General features: G+C 41.5%; 1 protein-coding gene across 1 annotated transcript in view; it reads left to right on the top strand.

Moving 5' to 3' along the window:
- Positions 1 to 796: 796 nt before the first annotated feature.
- Positions 797 to 21,784, top strand: part of TMEM154 (transmembrane protein 154) — a 35,994-nt gene continuing 15,006 nt past the window's right edge. Inside the window, exons 1-2 of the mRNA XM_058839053.1 lie at positions 797 to 907; positions 15,705 to 15,935. Of these exons, the coding sequence (XP_058695036.1) occupies positions 15,806 to 15,935 (130 nt within the window). The 5' untranslated portion in view covers positions 797 to 907; positions 15,705 to 15,805. The remainder of the gene's footprint in view (positions 908 to 15,704; positions 15,936 to 21,784) is intronic.

Below are 21,784 nucleotides of genomic sequence, written 5' to 3'. Positions count from 1 at the left end.
TACAGCTTTGTTCACTTTTTTTCTGGTATAGGACAGTTTATCCATTTGTGAAATCATTTAAGAAAATGTATCAGATTGTTGAAAGACAGTGAAAATATTAGAGTTGGTGAGAAAAATGTTTTGGCTGTATGAACATTTTACTAGAACCCCTTCCAAAAAAAACCCCACAAACGTCTGGTTTCTTGTTATGAGATATATTATGTGAATTCCACCCAAAGGATATTCTGATTAAATAAGAAATTTCTGTTGAAATCACAATAAATAAAGTCCTGGAGATTTATAGATTCTGTGAAAAAAGTCCTCCTCTGAATTATCTCTTCAAGGTATTTATTATTTTAAAATACAGATGCAAAATCTTTTAAATTAGCAATCTGTGTCACATTCTGCTTGCTTAAATACTTTAGAATAAACTTATGAAAAGTACTTTCTATTCTGACCAAGTTTATTTGAAGTTCATCTAAATCCCACAGACATCTGTAGATAATTTTCTTATAGTAATCTTTTGATTTAAAATATATTTCTTTGCAACAACATCTCCTGCTAAAGGCAAGTTTAAGGAAAATTTTCTCTTATCCATATAGTAAATGCGTAATTTGTTATGATTGGACTCCACGTGGCCCTCACTGGCCTGGTTTCCAGATAAAGAAACTCTGTTTCCTCCTGAGAGAATTCAGAGTGTGAAAGTGTTGGATCTGAATTAGAAGGCTCACATATGTAAGCAGCAAATCTTGGTTTAACAAGGGTTCACTATACAAGAAGTGTAACTTTTGCAAGAAGAGGCTTAGAAAATCAGGAGATGGGAAATAACGTCGTTAGCTGGAAAGGAAGGAAATGAATTGCTGAGTGTTGTCATACTCCCTCATGAAAACAACAGGAAGGATTTACTAATTTGGCCTAGACTTTGAAGGTGAGTTGTGGAACTTGCTTTGAAAAGCATACAGCCTGTCAAAATCCTGTATCTTTAGAGAATATAGGACTTTTTCCTAGTGTCCTAGCTCATTCTGAGAAACCAAGCTAAAATGCACACACCGAAACTGGTTCTGAAAGTCAGACACTTTAAATTCTAACACTATAGCTTTCAAAATTATTTAGGAGCCCCAATATTTCTCCTCTCTTGGATTTTGGTCACATTTATAGTGAGTGAAAATGAAATCCATTCTGAAGTTGTTGCTGTTTCAGGTGTTTGTCACAGGCAGATGCAGACTCCCAGATCTGAAAAGCTAACAGTGGAAAAGGAAGCAGCGTGCTGTGTAAATGTTTGTCAGTTTAGCCTGTGCACACAGTTTGAGCTGGAGATTTCTTTACATTGTCTGGGTAAACTACCAGGACAATGGCTTTTTACATCTTGGTGTGGTATCTTTTGGAGGGAGAGGAAGAATATAGATGGCATCATATTTAAAACAAACCTTTTCTACAAAAGGCAGGTAACTAAGGATGTTGTTTGCTTTAATACTTTAATATTAGTATGGACAACAATGTGCTTTTTCTCTGTAGCTTCATGCTATGGTTAGATAGTGATTATGTTCTTCAGCATCAGGTCAGTGAGGTTGCTTTCAGTGACCCAAAAGTGACTTCTAGAAGTGGGAACTGAAAATATGAAGTTTTAAAAACATAACTGACGTCTAGACAAGGCCAAAATAGACAAAAATATCTTGAAAGTATGTTTGCGATAATAAAAAACATCCTCCGATTAATGCTTGATATAAGTAATAAGTAAAATAAGTATGCTCTTCAAAAAGACATAGTTTTTTGAAAACTGTAAGAAGTATTACACTGTGATTTTTTGTGTGTGTGTGTTACTGTGTGTGCTGTTCTGGGTACCTTTCAGGTCTATAAAACAACATCTTCTTTTAAAACTGTCACTGAAAGTAAGATTGCTCACCCCTAATGGTAAAAGGAAATAACAATTTTTTGCACCCTTAGGCAAAAATGGAAGAGAGGAGGCAGTCAGAGATTTATAGGAGAGCTTGTATATCCAAGATTTGTGACGTTTTGATGGCTAAGCAATCAAGGGAGCAAATGGGTTGATGGTTTCACATTATTATACAGATCTTGAGAATAATACCCTCAAACACACAGAGTCTTTAGTGATTTTAAATTTTATGTGTGGTATTTTTGTAAATATAACATTTTGTAAATTATAACATTAGAATATTAGTAAAATACCTTCAAGTTTTTTTTGGTGGCTGTGTTTATTGAAATGGTAGAGTAATATTTGCCTGCTCAAGAGTTAACTGAAACGTATGGTGACTGGGTAACCATAGAACGTAATAACAGTGTTTCATCTTATTATATTCCTTTAATATCAATAAAAGCTGGTGCTTCCTATTTTTGGGAGGCATTTGTTAAATGAAGGGTTTGCAAAGTTCTCACTGGGAACTGAATGCTGCTGTGGCCAGAGTTTTTATATTTATGCAAGGAAGTTGGTATTCGTATCTAGATGTTTTAATATGTCTGTTTTGGGGGACCCCTCCTTGAAAATCAGAACCAAGCCTAGTCAATTAATAAGCAAACAAACCTAACTGAAATTTTTGCAGTGGGATGAGTGACAGTGTGCTTCTGTCAATGCATTCATTAACAACAGAAAAAAACCTTTGCAACAGATGAAAATATAACAACTTGATGTCTGACAGCCTGATTTTACATGCAACCTTTATGTTAAAGCTGTGTGGTATAGACATGTGATTCCTTTTTCCTGATACAACTGCACTGTGGTATAGCCACATCATTGGTTTATAGAAACAGGAATTCAGGTGTAGCTCATTTCCCTTCTTGGTAGCACAGTTACTCTGAGCTGAATTTTCTTCTTTCCAATGTAGCTGTTTAACTGCATGGGTCTAGCTAAAACCGTACTACACCTGGGTTAAAGCAGAGTGGGGAAGCAAGTAGTGTCTTGCCAACTTATTCATAGCTGTGTCGTCTCTGTTCTTCGAGAAGAATTGAAAAGTGCAAACTGCAAATTAGTGTGATCACTAAAGTGAATAAATAGCACACTGAATTACCAAATCTGTTGAGTGAGAAAGTGCCATATTTGTGATAATTTTTAAAATGGCTTTCTGTCTTTTACAATATTCCAGCTTAAAGTCACATTCTTCCTAAGGTTTTATGTCATGCTACCTCTGCCACAACATTCCAGCCTTGTGCATGAATAGCACCAAGGGGAGCAGGTCACTCCCATCAGCAGGTAGCTGCAATCCTTGTGAGTTGTCAGCCTGCCCACAGGTAGTGGCTGAGTCACTGGGGAGGTGAGTTCCAGGGCTGGTTTGCATCCTCCCCTTCCACACTTGTGTTGCTCTGCATGCTGTGCCAGCGCTTGGCTGTAATCACCAAGGCAGTGACTCATCTGTCTGAGAAAGTTGTGGTTCGATGGGATGGTGCAACCTCACCCCAAATGCCAAAAGATGGTTTATTGTTTGAAGACTGATGCACCCAGGATTGTTGAGGACGGCACTAAGATGTCTCAGCTCTCCTGGTCCCTGCTCAGTAGCAAAGCTGAAAGAGAAGATCTTGCTCTGGAGAAGTTCTTACAAAACACTCGCCATTCAAGAATTACTTAGACATGTGGTAACTAGTTGGATTTCTCATCTGAAGGCTCCCACGTCTCTTGAGAGATGTGCTGTGGGGCTGCCTCTGTATCATATATACAAGGAAACTACCTAATGAAAGCGCTGCTTTTCTTCTAGCAGCATTGGTGCCTCCTATTTCTGACCTGTGTGAATGATGCAATATGATACTTTGCTATTCAAAATTCCACCTGCATTTTCATCCATCGCCCTTATCATTTTATACTCATTGATATCCTGACAATTCTCATGTTCATATTAGGATTGTTGACCCAAACTTCTGGCAAGCTTCTTTCCTCCTTACTCTCCCTATTTCTAATATTATCTTTTGCAGGTCGTATTTTTGAATGGTCTCATGTATCAGCCAGTATCACCTTCTTGGTACACATCCTCGTGATCATAGGCCCTAATTTCTCCATTGCTGTATTTAGTGGCTTTCCCAAATCCTTGCTTCATTTAGCTGAAAACACTTAGTATGCCATTATTTCTTTCTGTCTTTTGCTTTTGTAGAGGAGGGTGAGCAGTGCTTTTTCCAGCAGTCCCCCTGGATGTCCAAGAGAACCAGTAACAAAACACATAATCTGTCTCTCTTTCCAGGTGTCTCCCCTTTCTGTCAGTGGTCTCTTCTGACCTGTTCTTTTGAAATTCTCAATCTGACATTTAGTATCTTTGTTTAAACTGCTCTTATTTCTCTTTCAGCTCTTACCCCTACCTGCCTGTATAGAATCCTTGCCACATTTCTCTTTCACATTTCCATTTCTAAATATCATATCCTTACCCTTAGCTCTTTGGCTCTTTCTTCCCTCCTCTTTTACTGGCCCCATCTAAGATTTAAACTTCATTTCAAACTCCCTTGTCCTCCTTTCTATGATTTCATGACCAGTTCTCTCCTCCAAAAACAAATACTTAACTCTTTCTGGGGACAACTAGCTTTTTTACTTTCTCTCTTACTTGGTATGTCTCCATGATATTCTTCCATCAAAGATTATATAATGATTAAAAGTATACTATCTTCCCTAATTTTACTCCTTTGCATTTTATTTTTTCCTGTCCTTTATTCTTAGTCATTTTAAGTCTTGACTTTTTTTGAACTTTTCTTTTGCACACTTGATCACCAGCATGAATTTTCTTCTTTTTTTTTAACCTTGTTAAAAATAAACCCACAAACAAAACCTGCACACAGAATGAGTTTGGAACTGTTTGTTGACATAGTGTTACAATATTGCATTAAAAAGCCCAATTAAAAATGCCAGCTCAAACATTAGCTAATATCTATCAAAGTTTTTATTTGAACCTACATCTTTTGTTGTTTACCTTTGCTCTTTTGCTATTTCAATAGCTGTTTGTGAGACTTCAGATATTTGTGCCACGTTCTGCTTTGTAGTGAACCCATATGGCCTGAGATCATAGAGAAAGACAGGTAGAACATAAAAAAGGAGGAGTTAAAAGGCAGGGTCCTGGTCTGTTGAGATTTCCCTGCAGGAACTCAAGGAGAATTTGTAAGTCAGGTTAAGCAGAATTTTTTATTAAAAATCAACATTGAGAGTCCTCTGTAAGTCCATTTCCATACATAATTTAGCTCACAGAAATTATTATGAGAAGTAACACCACAAGTTCTCTGAATTCTGGATAGCAAGAAATGGCCACCCACAATTCACCTCCACTTCAAAACTGACACAAGTTTGGGTTTGAATTTTCTTCCCCAGAGCTAAGGACACACGATCTGTGTAAACTGTCTGTCACTGACCTGCCCAGGGCTCATCAATGTTCGTAAGCAAATAGACATTTGCCTAGAGACAAGGCAAGGCTGAAACGGCATTTCTGTGTAAGAAGAGTTTCTGCAGAGTCTAGACGTTTCAATAAGAGTCAGATGAGCTTGAAAATTGACATGGATTTTGTTAACCAAGAGACACTTGGTAATATGAACTTGGTACCTGAATTAGAGATACTTATTATGTGCTGTTACCAACAACTGCTAAACTATTTTTGAAAAGCTGGCACAGTGGATATCAGTTTTACAGCTCTGCAAAATAGTGGCTCTGACTGTTACATGTATGCTCAACACATAGCAAAGGCAAACAATTCAATTTTTAATTACAATTCAAATTCTAATAGAGACAAACCCTTAATTCCCTGTGAGAGCTGAGGGTGACCAGATTTGGTGCATTAAACAGTGAGAATCTGCAGAGAAGCATGAGCAGATGTGGCAAATGCTATAGACATGCAACAGCAGGACAGAAATACAAGTACAGGCAAACAGAGCTACAGGCTCTTGGCTCTGCTTACTGAGTGAATACAAACAGCCTTCCAATGCCCCATCAGGCGGCTTTCCCTAAATGTCCTATTACCAGCCCAATCCTTTCAAAAAGCAACAGAAATTCCCTTAGGAACACAAAGAAATTTAGAGTTTCATAATTTCTTGCCAAGTTGGCAATGTTGTTCTTCATACCCTTTTATCGTGTAGAAGTTGGCAACAGAAATCCAAACTAATGTGTAATAAAACTTTTAGATTTTTGTGTCCCATTCTCACCTGGCCCTCACTCATCTCATGTAGATTTAGGTGCCCTAAAATATACACCACCTTCAGAGCTTTGTCAAAGTCTAATCTGGTGCCAGCAACTTGCCTGCCAGAGCTAACAGAAGAGCATTTGGCAAACAATGCTTGAGTGGCTAGAAGTCATCTTGCAATTTCATCTTAACTATTCATGGTTAAATAGCTTTAGTAAAATTACTTGATCATTCCCTAGCGATATCTACACCATTATTTATACCCAGCCATAATGCACATGTGCAACTCCAAACCTGCATTCCTTGTGAAATGTCTGCATCTGCGGTGATGATCTGTTGAGGACTAACACTGGGATGGCAGACAGTATCCTGGACAATGAGATTATATGAAACTTACATTAATGTAACCTTCCTAAGGAATTCTTTGGAATGGGGATTAGGTAGTTTTATGAATTTAAAACTTCCTTTGGATTTCTTTATCCTCTCACCTCATCTCAAAAGGGGAGAGCCCAGTAGCTTGCACTGGTGCAGCCTCACAAAGGGGATCATTTTGAACAGTGTTCTTTGGGGGGAGCTCTGCAAGTGTTCAGAAGGATATTGACCTGCAAGGATTCGGAAGAAATTTTGCAATGTGTGGAAAACAGCCCACAGAATCCAGCCAGAGGGAGACTTAACTGCTGCTCTGCCTCCCAAGTGGGCTGAGCCAGCTTCTTATTAGGATGCTGACTCCTCAGGCAAGGCACATATTTGTGAGATTACATCCTCCAAAAGCAGTAATGCAGGTACTGGTTTGCTTTTAATTATTCATCCTTCTCTGTTCTTCTTGTCTGCCATTCCAGCTCCTCAGAGATTAAAAATTCCCTGTCAGCTGCCTGCCTGACCCAATCTATCCCCCAGTTTGGAAACCTGGGATGGTTCTGTGCAATCCACCCTCCTGATTTACAGGCTTTAAATACAGCACCTATATTTGGCAGGCTTTTTTTTGTTTTGTTTTTGTTTTGTTGAGTATCAGATACTTGGATTCTCTAAAAGCATTTCCAGCTCTAATGGGAAAAGAATGAGTTGAGAACCTCAAATGAACTCCACGTTTCTCTCTGTGTGGAGATAAAATTATAAGAATTTGAACCATGCTGAGATCTGCCCTTATTTACATTCAAGAAGGGTGTAGACTCAGATTAGGTGTGGATTGACCTTTGCAGACATGGTAGAAGACATAAAACTTCACAATTAAGTGCTCAGAACCAAAATGGATTAAGATAGGAATTATATGTTCACTTTTAGGAAGCTTCTATTTCCTATAGGATCATATCTACAATTCTTTCCCTCAGGGGTTTCATTAGCAGCCATTAGTTAGGACTGACCTCTTTCATTCTTGCTGCATCTGTCTGTGACTGGCTGAATGCCAGTTCTCACAGAATTTTAGTATCGCTTGCCTCGTACTTAGGATACACCTAAGTATAAAACCTGTACTTCTGACAGAAGATCAAGCCTCAGGATGTACGCAAGGTAGCAGCCTGTAAGAACCATGATCTTCTCACTTCAGACCACACTTGGTGCACCTACATTTTGGCACAGGGGTGTGACATGGACAGATGCATAGAAAGGAGTTAAGGGGTATCAGTCTGTGTACTGCTATTAGGATTTTGGGCTGCTAGTATATATACTGAAGTGTATTTCACTGTCACAGCACTCTACAGCAACCAAGAAAATATTTAATTGAAGGTGTGCCATCCTGTACTGCCATCACAGATACTGGTCAAAACACGGATCCACCTGAAAATGTTCTGCAGTACATCCAACCCAGCTCTTAGAAAAAGGTTTCTCCCTATTCCAGACTCAATTAGAAGGCCAAATTTATGATACATATTTTTTCAGGTAGTCTTGCAGCACTGCAGTCAGCTATACTGAACTGAAAGTTAGATTTAAACACAGAGTGTTGAGAAGCAATGCTTTCTGCTACAAATGCCCTCAGCATATCCCTCCCTGGGTTGTGACTGATGGCATTTTGGATGCATATCACCAAAAAATACTATCACCTGTATGAAGACCTGGTGAGTGATTAAATACACCCTGTGTCGAGACAGGGTTTTCAGAGAAATAAGAATTAATTAAATAAGGCAAGACACAACTCACATTTCCATCTGAAATGAGGGTGAAGATACATAGTTTTCCAGGCTGCAGCATGGTTTCTGATATTAGATTCTAGACAAAAATGTAAAATTTCTAAAACAGGTTCCTTGGCACTGCAAAGGCTGTTGAAAACTTTTGAGTCAGAAATATATGTGTTTAGTACAATCACCCTGAAAAAGGCATGTATCACATATTAGCATCTGTGATGGTCAAACCAGTATTAACAATGTAGTGCCATACAGAAAGTGCTTTAACTGAATATTTTTTTTTAAAAAAATAAGTGTTCCAATAATATGTTTGTTTTTTAATAATCAGCTATGTTTCATTGCTTCAGTCCTAGTTTCCACTTGCATAGAGGAGCAGGCAAAGTGCCTTCAGGTCCACTAACACATTTTGACTCAGGGGCCTGAAGTTAAAAAGGCACAGGCTCAAAACACATGCTGAGAGGCTTCCAAACAGCCTTAATTTAGCCTCTTGCTTGCATACACATTATAAATACAGTCTCTCTGCAGACTATCACACTTTTTTTCTTTAATATCTGTCTGGTTTAAAGCTGGATGCTGTTTCTTTAATTCTACTGGGACTATTTATATGCTTAAATATGTCCTCAAATTCTGCAGAGCTGGACTATGACAGGACTGGAGGCTGCTTCCATGATTTTAAATGTTGGTTCATAGCTCTACACTAGAACAGAATACTTGGGTTAGGTCCTTTAAAGGTATTTAAATGACAAACCATGGAAAAAATTTTTCAAATCACCTAGGAACAAAATTTGCCCCAGATCAGATATCCATATTCTTAAATGTAGTTAGTGTTTATTTGCATTTTTTGGTATCTGAGAAGCTTTAAAAAAGCTTTTCTTTAATGTTTCTTTAGAGTCTGGACTCTATATAAACTATTTGTGAAGTAAAGTTCAGTAATTACAGTGAAAATATGCAAAGGAAAATGTTGAGAACATTTAATTCAAGAATAGAAAAAGGGACCTAGATGGGAGGATCAAATGAGAGCTGCAACAGCCTAAAAAAGTATCAAGCAACATTTAAGCAGCATTATTTTAGGACATCAAAGATTATCTTCAGATGCTTTAGGTGTGGCTGGAAAAATCTCAGTACTCACATTACAGTTTGGATGTGCTGGTGTGTTTTTTTATGGTCTAGTATTCCTGAAAGAATATGTTTTTGAGATTTTATTCTCTTCTCATGAATTGTTTACAGCTGAGAAAATACCTTCGGACATCCAACTGAAGCACCCTAGAAATGAAAGTAAGGAGGATTTAAAAAAACCTAGTTTACTTTTCCTCAAGTACCTGTCTCTCTACTTTTCATTTTACTAAATTCTACAGTGATTGCACCCGAGACAGACTTCTGTTTGGTTTTCAGTCCTTTACTTCATCAATCTCACTTCTTGTTACCCCTTTAAGAGAAACTTTTCAATTTCTACAGAGCACTATGGGTTTTTCAAGCCAGATCTTAAGCTAGCATTGATTTGTGACAACCACTGAGTGGGCACCTCCATGTAAGACATGCAGCACTGATGTTTCATGTAAAGATAATTCACCTGCTGATGCCTTTTGTCCCCATTTAAGTTGCTGACCATGCATCTATCAACTGAGCTGGCACATGAGAGCCTGTGACCAGACAAGGCTCTGATTGTTGCTTGGCACATCCAGGATATGTTTCTTCTCTCACTCCCAGGAGTAGCCACCTAGCCAGTAGATTTCCATTCTCCAAAGTTTTTTTCTAAATTGCACAGATACTCCTTTTAGCATTACAGTTGTACTGTCTGCCATGTGTCTGTCTGTGCTGGGAGGTCTGATGCTCTCCTGTGCCTGCACAGCCATTTCTGTACAAAACAGCTTTATTCCCAATACCAGAGACTCAGGAGTCAGCTCCTGCTCTGAACAGGCTTTTGAACACGCTTGCATCCCTCTGCAAGGCATCTCAAGCAAATTAATTCTTCCTAGCTTATTACATGGCTCATCTTTTGGGGTCCACTTCTGGTCAGATGTGTTCCTCACTCTCCTGACTGAGAGTGGAAGGGGACCCTCTCCTGATAACTGAGTTCCCATGCCCAATTACTCATTTGTTCCTTTAACTAGGACTTGGATTGTTTATATCAACTGTATACTTAATACAAGTTTGAGATACTGCAACCCTGCAGAAAATTTATATTTCCATTTATATAATTTCAGTCTCTAATTCCAGCTTAAACCCTAATACAACATGTGCATAATTATCTTCAAAGAATGATACAAACTTTTAAAACCTTTAACTAATAAATTCCTGTGCTGTTCCACAAAAAAGTGAAACCCTGATTTACTCATAAATAAAAGGTCAGGAAAGTGACCCAAGCCTTTCTATAAACTGATGGGTTTTATTTCAGTTTCATTCCAGCACTGGCCTCAGAAGAACAAAATATAAAAGATTAATAAATTGTAAATTTCTCTCACAGTAGAGTTAGTTACAATGAAGGAAAGTGCCTGAAAATTTGATTCTCAGGATTGCATTGCTCAGGCCTTGGCTGCTGGTCTGAGATACTCATGGCTTCATCTCTCCTGAGGATGCGCCACACAGTTTTGAAAATAAGTGGGGCACAGTGTCCTGGCCCAAAAACCTGGATTTTCCATGTTAAAACAGACAGTTCTGGGGGCAGAAAATGGTACAGCCACTGGTGGAGCCCAGGAGCACTCTGAAGTTGCAAAGTTAGGATAAAGCACTAATTTAGTTACCAAAAGGAGTGTGCAGCTGATAGCATTGAGGTAAAGTGCAGGCTCTAAAAAAAAAAAAACAAACCCTAAAATTGTACTTGGGGTGTTCATCCCACCTTTATCCAGCCTGCATTGAGACAAACATCTGGACCTTATGGAGTCCCACCTAGATTCCAAGGATAGGAGTCTAAGAAGGTTGTTGTGTGAAGGATTTTATGGGTGAATCCCCATTAGGCTGGAGGAAAGCTCTGCTGGGGACTAACTATGTAAGCTAGTAGTTGTGTCTCTATTGAGGTCAAATAACAAGATGACTTTGCTGACCAGACATTGTCCTTTTGGAAGTGCAGTTTCAGCTGTGGATTTTGCCTGAGGGAAAGCTGAGCTTCCAGGAGGACACATCTTTCAAAACACAGTCAGTACTACGATGGAATGGAGGCATCATCTATTGTAGGAATTGACACAAGTCACAAATAACTTAGGAATCTTTTGGCATGTGCAAAATGTATAATCCATGTACTGCTTCCCCACAAATGAGTAGAAATGAAGTGTCCAGCTACACTTCAATCTAAATCTGTCAGTGCTCTTGGTGCACCCTGAGGCCTCTTCCATTTCAGAGATTTTTTGATCTTAGAAATCTCTATTTGGACCCATTTTTCATTTTGTTAAAGGAAACTTAGATGCAAACATATGAATATTTTCAAGTTTAGTTTTGTATTTTATTTCTCTTCCTATTGAGGTATACAAAATATTGTCAGCATGAAACAGCTTGTGTTATGCATGTGGAAGGAAAAAAAAGGAAAAGACAATAAAAAACAATTACAAGTCCAGTTAAGCAAAGAGATTCTTAAAACTGGCAGATACTTGTTTTTATGCTTTTATTTTCATTCTCATTTTAGCTATATTACATTGTCCATTATAGGGATAATATCTCATTGTTCTAATTTTTGTTCTAATTTATACAGGTAGCATTGGTTTCAGAAAGATCTAAAACTTTTCCTGAAGCACCTTTCTGGCTGAAATAAAATGTAATTTGTTTTTTCATATAACCTAGATTTGAATTTGTTAGAAAGAGAGCTTTGTCATCTGCAGCTCAGTCAGGCATTGCTGTGAAACCATGGATGAGGTTCCAGATCCCCATGAGATTTCTGCACAAGGATGGATTTTAGCCTTGATTCTGCAAATCTTACTTAGCTCAGCAGCCCGCAGAAGTGCCATTGCAGCTGACACTCTGGCTGATTCAAGAAGATCCCTGTGGGCTTTGCGCAAACTCTTTTGCTTTGATGTTTTTGGCTTTTTTAAAATGCTGCAGTGAATTGCAGTACACTGCTATTTTCCGTTCTTTCACAGTAACTTGTGGGAAAAATTTATCCGTCCTTTCTCAACATATGTCAGAGACAGAAACAAGTCATTAAAGGACAGGCAGAACTTGGCTGGCTCTAGCCCCTGCCTCCACTTCAGAGCAGGTGGATTAGCTGATGAAGACTGCAGCAGACAAAGCTGCACCGGCAGGTTTGTAATAAAAGCCCTGTAACTAACCATCAGCTTGCCACATCACTTGAAAAAGTTTAGATGTTGTTGTTCTCACAGGAAAAAGAAACAAGAAGAGCATCAGCCAAGTGGCTGCAGCATTGCAATACATTTCTGTTTTTCTAAAAATGTCGCTCTGATGACATCCTGTAATCTCTGTGATGCAAATCCTTCTCTATTAGGGAACAACATTAGCAAACTGCCTAGCTTTGTTTTCAGAAATGCCCTTTATACTCTAAACATGCACAAATGTTTCCAGATGGGTAACATACATGGTAAGCACCCCAAAAATTTAGTGGTTTTACCTGTAAAAAGACACTTATTTTTGCTAAGGTGCATTGTGGATCATAGTAAATGCACTAGGGCCTATGAAATTATCAGGTACCCTCTACCCCTCTTATGGAATCATCCATGACTGAAACTACATGAGTTTCCAAATGCACAAGTTTGTTTTGCAGTGAAGTTGTCACTACAGCTTTTGGTTTCTGTATTTCAGCTGTGAAGAGAGACACATGAGGCAGAAGACAACAACCAAGGCAAAGGTACCAACCTTGCTTCCCAGGCAGGCTAAAGGAAGCCTGCTGGGAGTACTTCAGGGAAGCACGATCCCAGTGCTGCTTGGGATGGACCGAGATAACTGCCCTTAATTGAAAGTTGGATTTGTCAGCATCCAAAAATACCTCATTCCTCCTTCTCTATAATTTAAAAAAAAAAAAAATTAGAATAGTCAAATGCATGCCAAAATGCCATCATATTCCACTGAAATCTTAATTAAAAGGTACTGTGGCCAAAAGTCACATTTCCTGTACTTTTATTTGCCTTAGAAATCATACCTGTGTACACAGCAGTAGATGGCTATCTTGCTTCCAAGGGGCAGTGATGAGTTGTCAGCCAAACATTTGTCAATAATAGTTGATGGGAACTTGAGGGAAATGCTACAACCTGTGTAGAAACACTGAAAGGGAAAAGAAAATGTATATAGTTTTTTACATTCAGAAAAATGGTGTAAAAATGCAGCAAAGATACAAAACATACATGAATTCTTTCCTGTTTTCCCTTCCAGTTTCTCTGTCTAGGTTTATGTTTTTGTAATGGATGAGTGAGCTGGGCTGGGTTTCCAGAATGGGGCAAGACTGCAAATATGCAGGGCAGGATAAATCAGAAGAACCTGTTTGCAGCCCATGTGGTATTAGAGCGGCAAAGTTGGGAAGGAGATGGGGTAAAAATGGAAAGGAGTATAGCAGATCTTTTCTGTACATTAAAGCAACAAAAATACTGTTAAATAGTAAGACTTTGCCCACTGTTGACTAAAGTTCAAGGAAAGCTGAGGATGGACAATAGTGACAGCCTTGAGATCTGAGACTCTGCTCCTGAAAACACAGACAAGCTTTGCCTGTGCTGGCCACCAGCACATTATCAGTTTTCCTATTGCCAGACTAGAGAAAATCACCTTTGAGCACAGATGGGTAGCCTCAGTTTCTGAACTTCCATCATTCAAACAGTCTGTGTCAATTAGACACTATTACTAATCCTTGGAGTTTCTGTCATTTTTTAATGGAAAAATCTTAAAAGTATTGGCAAATCTCACTTCTGACATTTCTGTCTGATAAGTGTTATTGTGTATAACTATGACATCATATTAAAGAATATCTCCTAGAAATATTTGATTAGTTGGTCAGCATACTGCTTCCAAAGAGCTCCTCTTTAGCAACTTGTAGGTGCAAATGTTGCAACTTTGCTTTTTCTCCCCACTATTTTATGAAGTTCATAAACATACATTGCCAATACTAAGAAACCAGTTCAGATTTTTAGTTAATTATATCATTCAAGTGGCTTAAATCTATCAACAAGCTGGTCATTAATGAATCACTGACCTATTTCTCAGCTACTCAAGCTAAATAACCTATAACTGATGACCTATAAAAGCAACAGTGTGTTAAAAATTATTAGCTGGAGAAGCAATTGATCACTTCCCACCAATCTGAACAGAAAGATTCACAAGCTTCGACAAATTCCAGAACTCAACACATTCTGAGCAGAAATCAGATTTTGACAGACTGATGCCTAGGGGAAGTACTATAAAGCTCCTACACAGTCGCCATTCAACCCTCCTTCCTTAGATTACTACTGGAAAATTTTATGCAAGTATTTAAAATGGCTCTAACCTGGGATGTTCCAGAGTAAACTCTGGAATGCAGATTCTCCTCAACTCAGAGAGATTAATTTTAGACCTAGCGCTTAGTAGAACAACCCAAATATATGGTCCAACCACTCTCCCTGCTTGGGTACATATATGGTTTAGATCCAGATCCAAATCCTGGGCCCTGGATAGGTCCATCCTATACAGCATGAAGATTGAAAATGTTTGGTTTAATTTTTAAGTTCTCCATTGCTTTTACCCAAAATGAAATCCGTGGAAGCGCCTGGCCAGCTCTTATATGTTTCTGAGTGTGTGGACAGGGATGGGGTGGTGGGAACAGAGGACAGGGCAGCATCTGAGTTGGGGAGCAAGAGCCAAGGTCTGTACACCCAGACAAAGGCTGCCAAGGGGGAGCAAAAATAAAAGAGTCAGGAAGGGAGGTAGGACTACCTTCCCCTTGCCACCTCAATCAGCTGTGGCACTGTGGGGCCCCATGCCAGGCCCTGCATCCTGGTTGGGATTGAAACCTTCTGTCCCCTGTCATCTGCAGCCATCATCAAACTGGTGTCCCAGCACTTTCTCGCTAAGCCATCTGCTCAAAACCAAAAAGGATGTGTTTTTCTGCTTTTTCCTCTTCCTCTGCATGAACCAGCCCAGAATACTCAGTTATAGGCTCCTAGGAGAGCCAGCCATTCAACCCATTTGCAGAAGACAGCCCACTTGGGGGTTGCCTTTTGGGACTGTAAGTGCATGCAGTCTCCCACCCCGATTACAGCTTTTCATTACACCCCAATTACAGCTTTAAAACCAAGGCAGGAGGGGAGGCACTATTGAAATTTTCTTGCTTAACCACCCTGAAAAGTGGCATAAAACCTTCCTGCTAACATACATATATGATATTTTGTGGCTGAATTGTATCTGTGTGACCTGTGATTTGTGTGATTTGTGTGTGGATGAAGATAGAAGGTAGTAAAGTCAGGATCGAAAGGAGAGGAAGAGAGCGGGAGCTCTTACACCTACAGCATAAAGGTGCGTCAGCCAAGTGTGTGCCTGAAGAGCAACTTCTGCTTTTTTTTTTTTTTTTTTTTTTTTCTTCTTTTTTCTTTTGCAATCATTGCTCGCTTGACAGGCCCAGACGGAATTACATCACTTCCTAAAACCCATCAAAGAGAGTCCATCTCCTGAAGAAATGCAGCTCAGACGCTCGCCGGCAGGAAGCAGGAAATGTAGATGTTGGGGTGCAGCGGGGAGGCTGCCGGAGCGCCCCTCGGCTGGCAGCGCAGCCGGGGCAGCATGCGGAGCGCCGGGCTCACGGCGCTGCTCTCCGCCCTGGCGCTGGCCGCAGCATCTGCCGGCAGCGGTGAGTAAGGGAGCGCCTTTCGCTGCCCAGGTGGGAACGCGTGTCTCGCCTGCAGCAATGGGACCAAGCTGGAGGGCAACACCCTCCAAGCTGAGCGCTGGGAGATCTGTGGGGACTTGCTCTCTGCTGCTTTTTGCTGTGTTTACCCTCTCTGTTTTCAGCTGACTCTCTTTTTCAAAGCTTTGACTTTTTTTTCCCTTAGACCTATCCCCGAACAGCGGCAAACAAATCCTACAATTCCTACATTTCCTAAATTGCAGGTGGGTAGGGAACCGGAGTTTCCATGTTGACCCATCAGGCATTTTGCTTCTAATTTTAGTTGCTTTCTGAACCTTTTTAAACCCCACACCCATACCATTGATGTTTAATATCAAAGTTAAAGGCAAAGCGCTGCTTCCATTCAAAAGGTGTCTGCCGATTTCCGCAGTCCCGGTGCACTGAAACTGGTTTAACAAAGGAACAGCCGGTTCCGGAGACAAAATGTTTTGAACTCTCAGCTGCAGAACAAAGTGGCTGGCACCATGGACTAAGGTTCTGACCCTTGGAAGAGAAGAACCATGAGTGGAAAAGCAGCTTGTGGCAAAATGCTGGGGCGGTGGGGTGTCATTGCAGAGACTCGCCTGTTTGCAGTTTTGGTTCCACTGGCATTTTGGCAGCCAGCGACTGAGCATGACAGGCAGCTCTCGTAGTGAGCTGCATTTCTTCAGGAATACACCTACCACCTGCCGAGGCAGTGCTTGTGAGCCTTTCGGCGTCAAACAAGCCCCTGCCGAAGTGCCCTGGTAAGGACTAGAAGTGTTTGCTGCCTCTGTGCTGCTGCAGCGAGCGGGAGATCTACAGAAGGCAGGGAGAGAGGATGGTCAGTCTCAGACATCACTGGACTTCTCTTCATGTCCTAAAATGCACTGCTGGAATCGGTGCTTTGCTGTGAGTGCTTTTCCCCTGAAGAACAGTACTATAAGCAGGGTGTAGAGCTGGGCTGCAGGCTCCTGGCGTGCTGCTGAGCTGCTTGCACCTAACTTGCTTAACTGTACGAGCGAGCAAAGTGAGGTATAAAATGGTTTGGGTTTGGCTGTGTTACTACAGCCCTGCTGCATTGCAGCCACGTTAGGAAAATATGCTGCAAGCATTGAGTGTAGCTCAGAATCAAAATGGTCAGAGGAACGAAAGTCCTGCCATGGGCAGAGCAAAACAGAGATCCCAGGGAAATGGAGGAGTACAATGAAGGCAATGAGGGCAGTGCAGAGTGATCAGGCTCCTGCTTCTCTAGCTCTTGTGCAGGGTACTGAGAACTATTATTTCATCACCACGTCTCCGTGGGGAGGGGATGCCTTAGCCCGGGGCTCCTCAGCTCATGACTGGGTGCCCCCCTTCCCTTCTCTGCAATGGGCACTGGGGGCTTCAGGAAGCGCCAGGCAGATGTCACACACCAGGTGTGCCACACTCCCCACACTCCCCACTTCCTACCACTAGGTCCTCCTTTAAATTCTGGTTTGGAATGGTTCCTCTTTGAGAGTGAGTCAGTCCTGCCAGAGCCCTCCCCAAGCCCTGTGAGCTCTGACTCTACGGAGCCAATCCACAGTCATAGGGGAAGGGAAGGAGAGCACCCACCTTTGCTCCCCACACAAAGGCAGTTTTTGCCTATGCAACCAGCCCCAAAATGTACCTGGGGACTAACTCTGACTGCAAGGGTTGGATGGGGAAGTTGTGAACTTGAGCCTTGGGGGGGAAATTAAACTGGTGGGGGGAAAGTTTATGTAGGGTTTATGTTCCCCACATGCACTGGTGGGTCAGGAACCCCTCCACTGAGAGCAGCCTCCCAGGGAGATTCTTTGCTCTCACCCTTCCTTGCTCACAGATCAACAGGGCAGGAACTTTAAGGGAGCTTTTTTACCTTTTGCTAGACAGAGTCTTCACCTTTTAAGTTGTCTGCTGTCTAGAGACCATTTACAAAATAGGCAAACAGAGTATGATTAAATCTTACAGCACAGACAGATTGAAGTCTTTATAAGTCCTGTTCCCATACCATGCCAGAACCTCGTAAAAGCCTAGCCTTGCCATTTGGATTATGATTTGTGGATGTTTTTCTCCCTGTGATGCTACAATCACTCTAATCTGGTAGCTCTGAGAGCATTCCTGAGGTCTCAGCTCTGAGTGCTGGCCTTCTCCCAGCTCCACACTGAGGGGCTGTTGGGATTTGCAGCAGTTCCCTTCCACTTTAATGCAGTCAGGAAGCCCTACAGGTAATAGTGTAGGGCATCATCTCTGCTGCAGGGGATGGTACTGACTGCTCACCCTTGCAGCAGCCCTGGAGGCCTACCTAGGTGTGTGTGCTGACCCTAGTAACAAGCATTAAGACCCTTACTATAGCTTATAGGAACACACTCTGACCCTTGAGTCATTTCCCAGGCTAGGCCATCTCCCACTGCGTTTGGTGAAACACGTTGGAAATTGCAGCATAAATGGTCTGACATGTGGAGCAAGAAAATGTATGAGGGAGAGGAACATTAAAACATGTAAGATGACCAAGTGAAAGAGCTGGAGTGGTTGCAGGTCATGCTTTATTTTGTCTGTGTCTTTGTGCTGTTGTTCTGAATTGTCATTCAAAGAAGCACTGTTATCAAGGATCCAGATGTTCAGCAGCTTGTACCACAAGCACAGGTAGTGACTCTCTCCTTGGCAGAAAAGTGTCTTTTAGGTTGTCTTCCCTGAAAAGCCGAGGTCTCTAAGACAGCAATAGTTTTGACCTGTTCCTCCCCGCAATAATGAACTGAGAATGGGTTTGAACCTATTACAATCACCTGTTAAAGTCTTTTAGCAAAGTAGCAGTGTAAGAAATGAGGATTTGCTACATTTTCCCTTTCCAAAGTGCAGCACCCTAACACGTAGATCCTTTCTACTGAACATATCAACTTCTCCTATGTATTTACTACCATTCCTCCATTTTAGCCACACACACAAACATTCACTGTTTTGTTCAGGTGTTTTAGGGACACTTCAGAAAAACTCTCATGTACATCAGCAAGACTGTATACTAATTTTCAGTCACTGACACCAGTCTCTTTTCCCTCCAGAGATTTTATGATAGCTGGAAAGCCTCCAGAGCTTTTGAATCTTTAATTTCAGGGTCCTCCTGAGGGCAAGGAGCAGAGATTTGCATCACAGGGAGGTCGCACGGGTGTCACAGATGCAGAGCTAGAAGGCCACTGATTAAGTAGAAGCAACTAAATCCATAAATTGGTCTGGAAAGCCTTTAGTATTGGGGGTAAGCAATGAGACTACAGGTTTACAGTTTCATTCTAAGATGTGTGACTGAATTTGCAACACCACCTGTTAATGCAGTACTTCAGCTGGATAGAAATATAGTGAGGAAAAGCAGTTTCCATCTTGTATAAATGAGCTTAAACAGTTGTTTCCTCTTTCAGGTTATACCTAGATAACGCTTTCTAAGCACCTCGTTTTAATAGGATCTTGTCTACAGATTAGCCACCCTGAAATGCTTGTGCTCCCTCATCAGAAGAGTGTATGCTCCCAACAGCTAGCCTGCAGGCTTTTAAGGATTCTTCTTCCAGCCAGACTGACAGGCGAGGCCTGCCACAACAGGCAGCCGGGCAAGCCCTGGCCACGGCAAGGAGCAGCCCTTCTTACAGCAACCTGAAATGTGGAGAGAGGAGCAGTGCAGGGATGAGCCAAGCAATGCATGAGAGGATCATACAGACCCTGTGGAGTGGTATGACTGCACCATGTGTGTATGGAGCACAGTGATAAAGGATATGGTAACTTTATTCCCACTTTATAGTCTTTTCTTGTTCTGTCACCTTCTCGTAAGCCGTCCTTTCACTGCATTTTTATAGCTTATGAGAAAGTTTGGAGAAATAGAAATTTTCCTTTCAAACTAGCAAGCCTGGCTATCCCACTGACCTAGCTCCTGCTTTTTCTCTATCTCACTGCTTTTTCTTCTGTCAGTAGACACTATAGTGTTGTTGGATTTTTGTTTATTAATAATGGGGATGTAGGTAGGTACTTTTGGAGCTTTTTATTCACTATTAGTTTTATTGGTATAAGATGAGGCATGAAAGATGTTGAAAGCTTTTGTTATTTCAACAATAGTTAAATTGAATTAGAGCTTCCTGACTTCCAGCTCCAGCTTCTTAGCTTCCAGTTCCAGCTGTGCCCACCTTCCCATCAGGGTGGGATGCAGCTGCATGTCAGCTTCTCTCCATTCTTCTCTTGAGAGCATGGAAAGTGGCAATACCGGCTGGGCTGAAGCTGTGGTGTGGTGTGTTCCCATCCACTTCCCTTAACACAGGAGGAAGTCACCGGCATTCATGCTCCAGGTGGTCCAGGCAAAGGTGAAGCCCATGTGGTTGTTGAATGAGCATTTGCTCCTTGGACAAGAGGTGCAGAGGATGAGTATGGATGTTGGACTGTAGCCAACAGCATGAGGCTGAGCTCAACAAGAGAAAGGTTTGCAAAGTCAAGGAGATAGCTATATGGTCACATGTGACTTGCTCTTTGTTATACTCCACTGACCTTGCTTTTCCATCCTGAATGTCATGGTGCATTGCTGTATGATTCCCATTTGCAGGGAGCTAGTAGATGTCTCCAAGATGAAACCCCAGCACAGTGACAAGACAGTTCATGGTACGAATTACCACTACATATCTGATTTAGAGAAAATATTTGACCAGCATTTCACAAAATCTCCAACTTTCAGATGTTCTTCTGCCCTGCTCCAAACCTTGTAAAGCCCAGCTTTCATTCACCCCACCAAACAGCCACCAGGGCCAGCTGCAACACAGCCCACTTCCTATTTTGAGCACTTTAATTGAAACACTATGAAAAATAGCATCTATCTTGAGGTCAGCCACGTGTGTCTCATGTGGCCTGGGTGGGCAGCTGTGGCAGGCGCTGCAGCTGCGCCCAGAGGCCTGAGCCCACCTCTCCCTGCCAGACTGGAGGCACAAATCCTTCCCTGACGTGAGCACTGGGCCAGCCCAGGTGCAGGTTGTGCTTTCCTACTATGTAAAAAGGGTGATGTGTGGGTGGCCTGAGAGTGAGAGCAACTGCTGGGTAACATGTGAGGCATCCCTTGAGGCTGAGCTCTGTTCCTCAGAGGTGACGGGGGAGCGGGATGTGTAGAGGCAGCAAGTAAAATGCAGGAAATAAGAGCAATATCCTTGCAAGAACATTGTGCAATTGGCTGCCCTTCTGCTGAAAGATGTATTTAATTCACTCAGAGAAAAGATCTCTGTAAGAGGAAATGGTGTTCCCAGAGAGATGCTGTTTTGTCCCTGGAATTATGCAAAGTAAAAAAAATATGTGGCAGCAAGGTCACTCCATGTGATTTGCCATTTTCTTTGCCTAGAGACTAGAAAAGGTAATTCTATTTCACAGAGACAAATGATTCTGCTTCATTGTTCAAAACCAGGCAAAGTGGCAGAGATACTGGAAAAATCTCTCTCGGAAATCAAGCACAGCATACTCTGCAGCTGAAAGTTTATCACTGCAGTTAATGAGGTGTGACTGTTTGCTTTGCTTTAAAGCCACACCATGCCTTAGACATTTGAAAAATCTATTTTAGCTCTATAAATAAATGAAAAGTAAGGTATTTTCTCCACACCCTTTTCCTATTTTAAGCAACAGGCTTGTCCCTCTCAATATATCAAATGTGGCAGGCAATGGGTTTCAAGGGCAATGGCTAGAGGAGGAATATGAAGCAAGGTCACCAAAGAGGTTCAGGGAGGCTGCAGTGGGCCATCAGCTCTGCCTGTGGCACAGTCCATCATGCCACAGTCTGCAGCACAGACATCTCTCGTGCTGCCTCGCCACTCTGCACAACAGCAATT

The sequence above is a fragment of the Poecile atricapillus genome, chromosome 4, assembly GCF_030490865.1.
Source record: "Poecile atricapillus isolate bPoeAtr1 chromosome 4, bPoeAtr1.hap1, whole genome shotgun sequence".
In the NCBI taxonomy this organism is placed as follows: Eukaryota; Metazoa; Chordata; class Aves; order Passeriformes; family Paridae; genus Poecile; species Poecile atricapillus.
The sequence above is the reverse complement of the archived record's forward strand: the minus strand, read 5'-3'. Positions and strand labels throughout refer to the sequence as shown.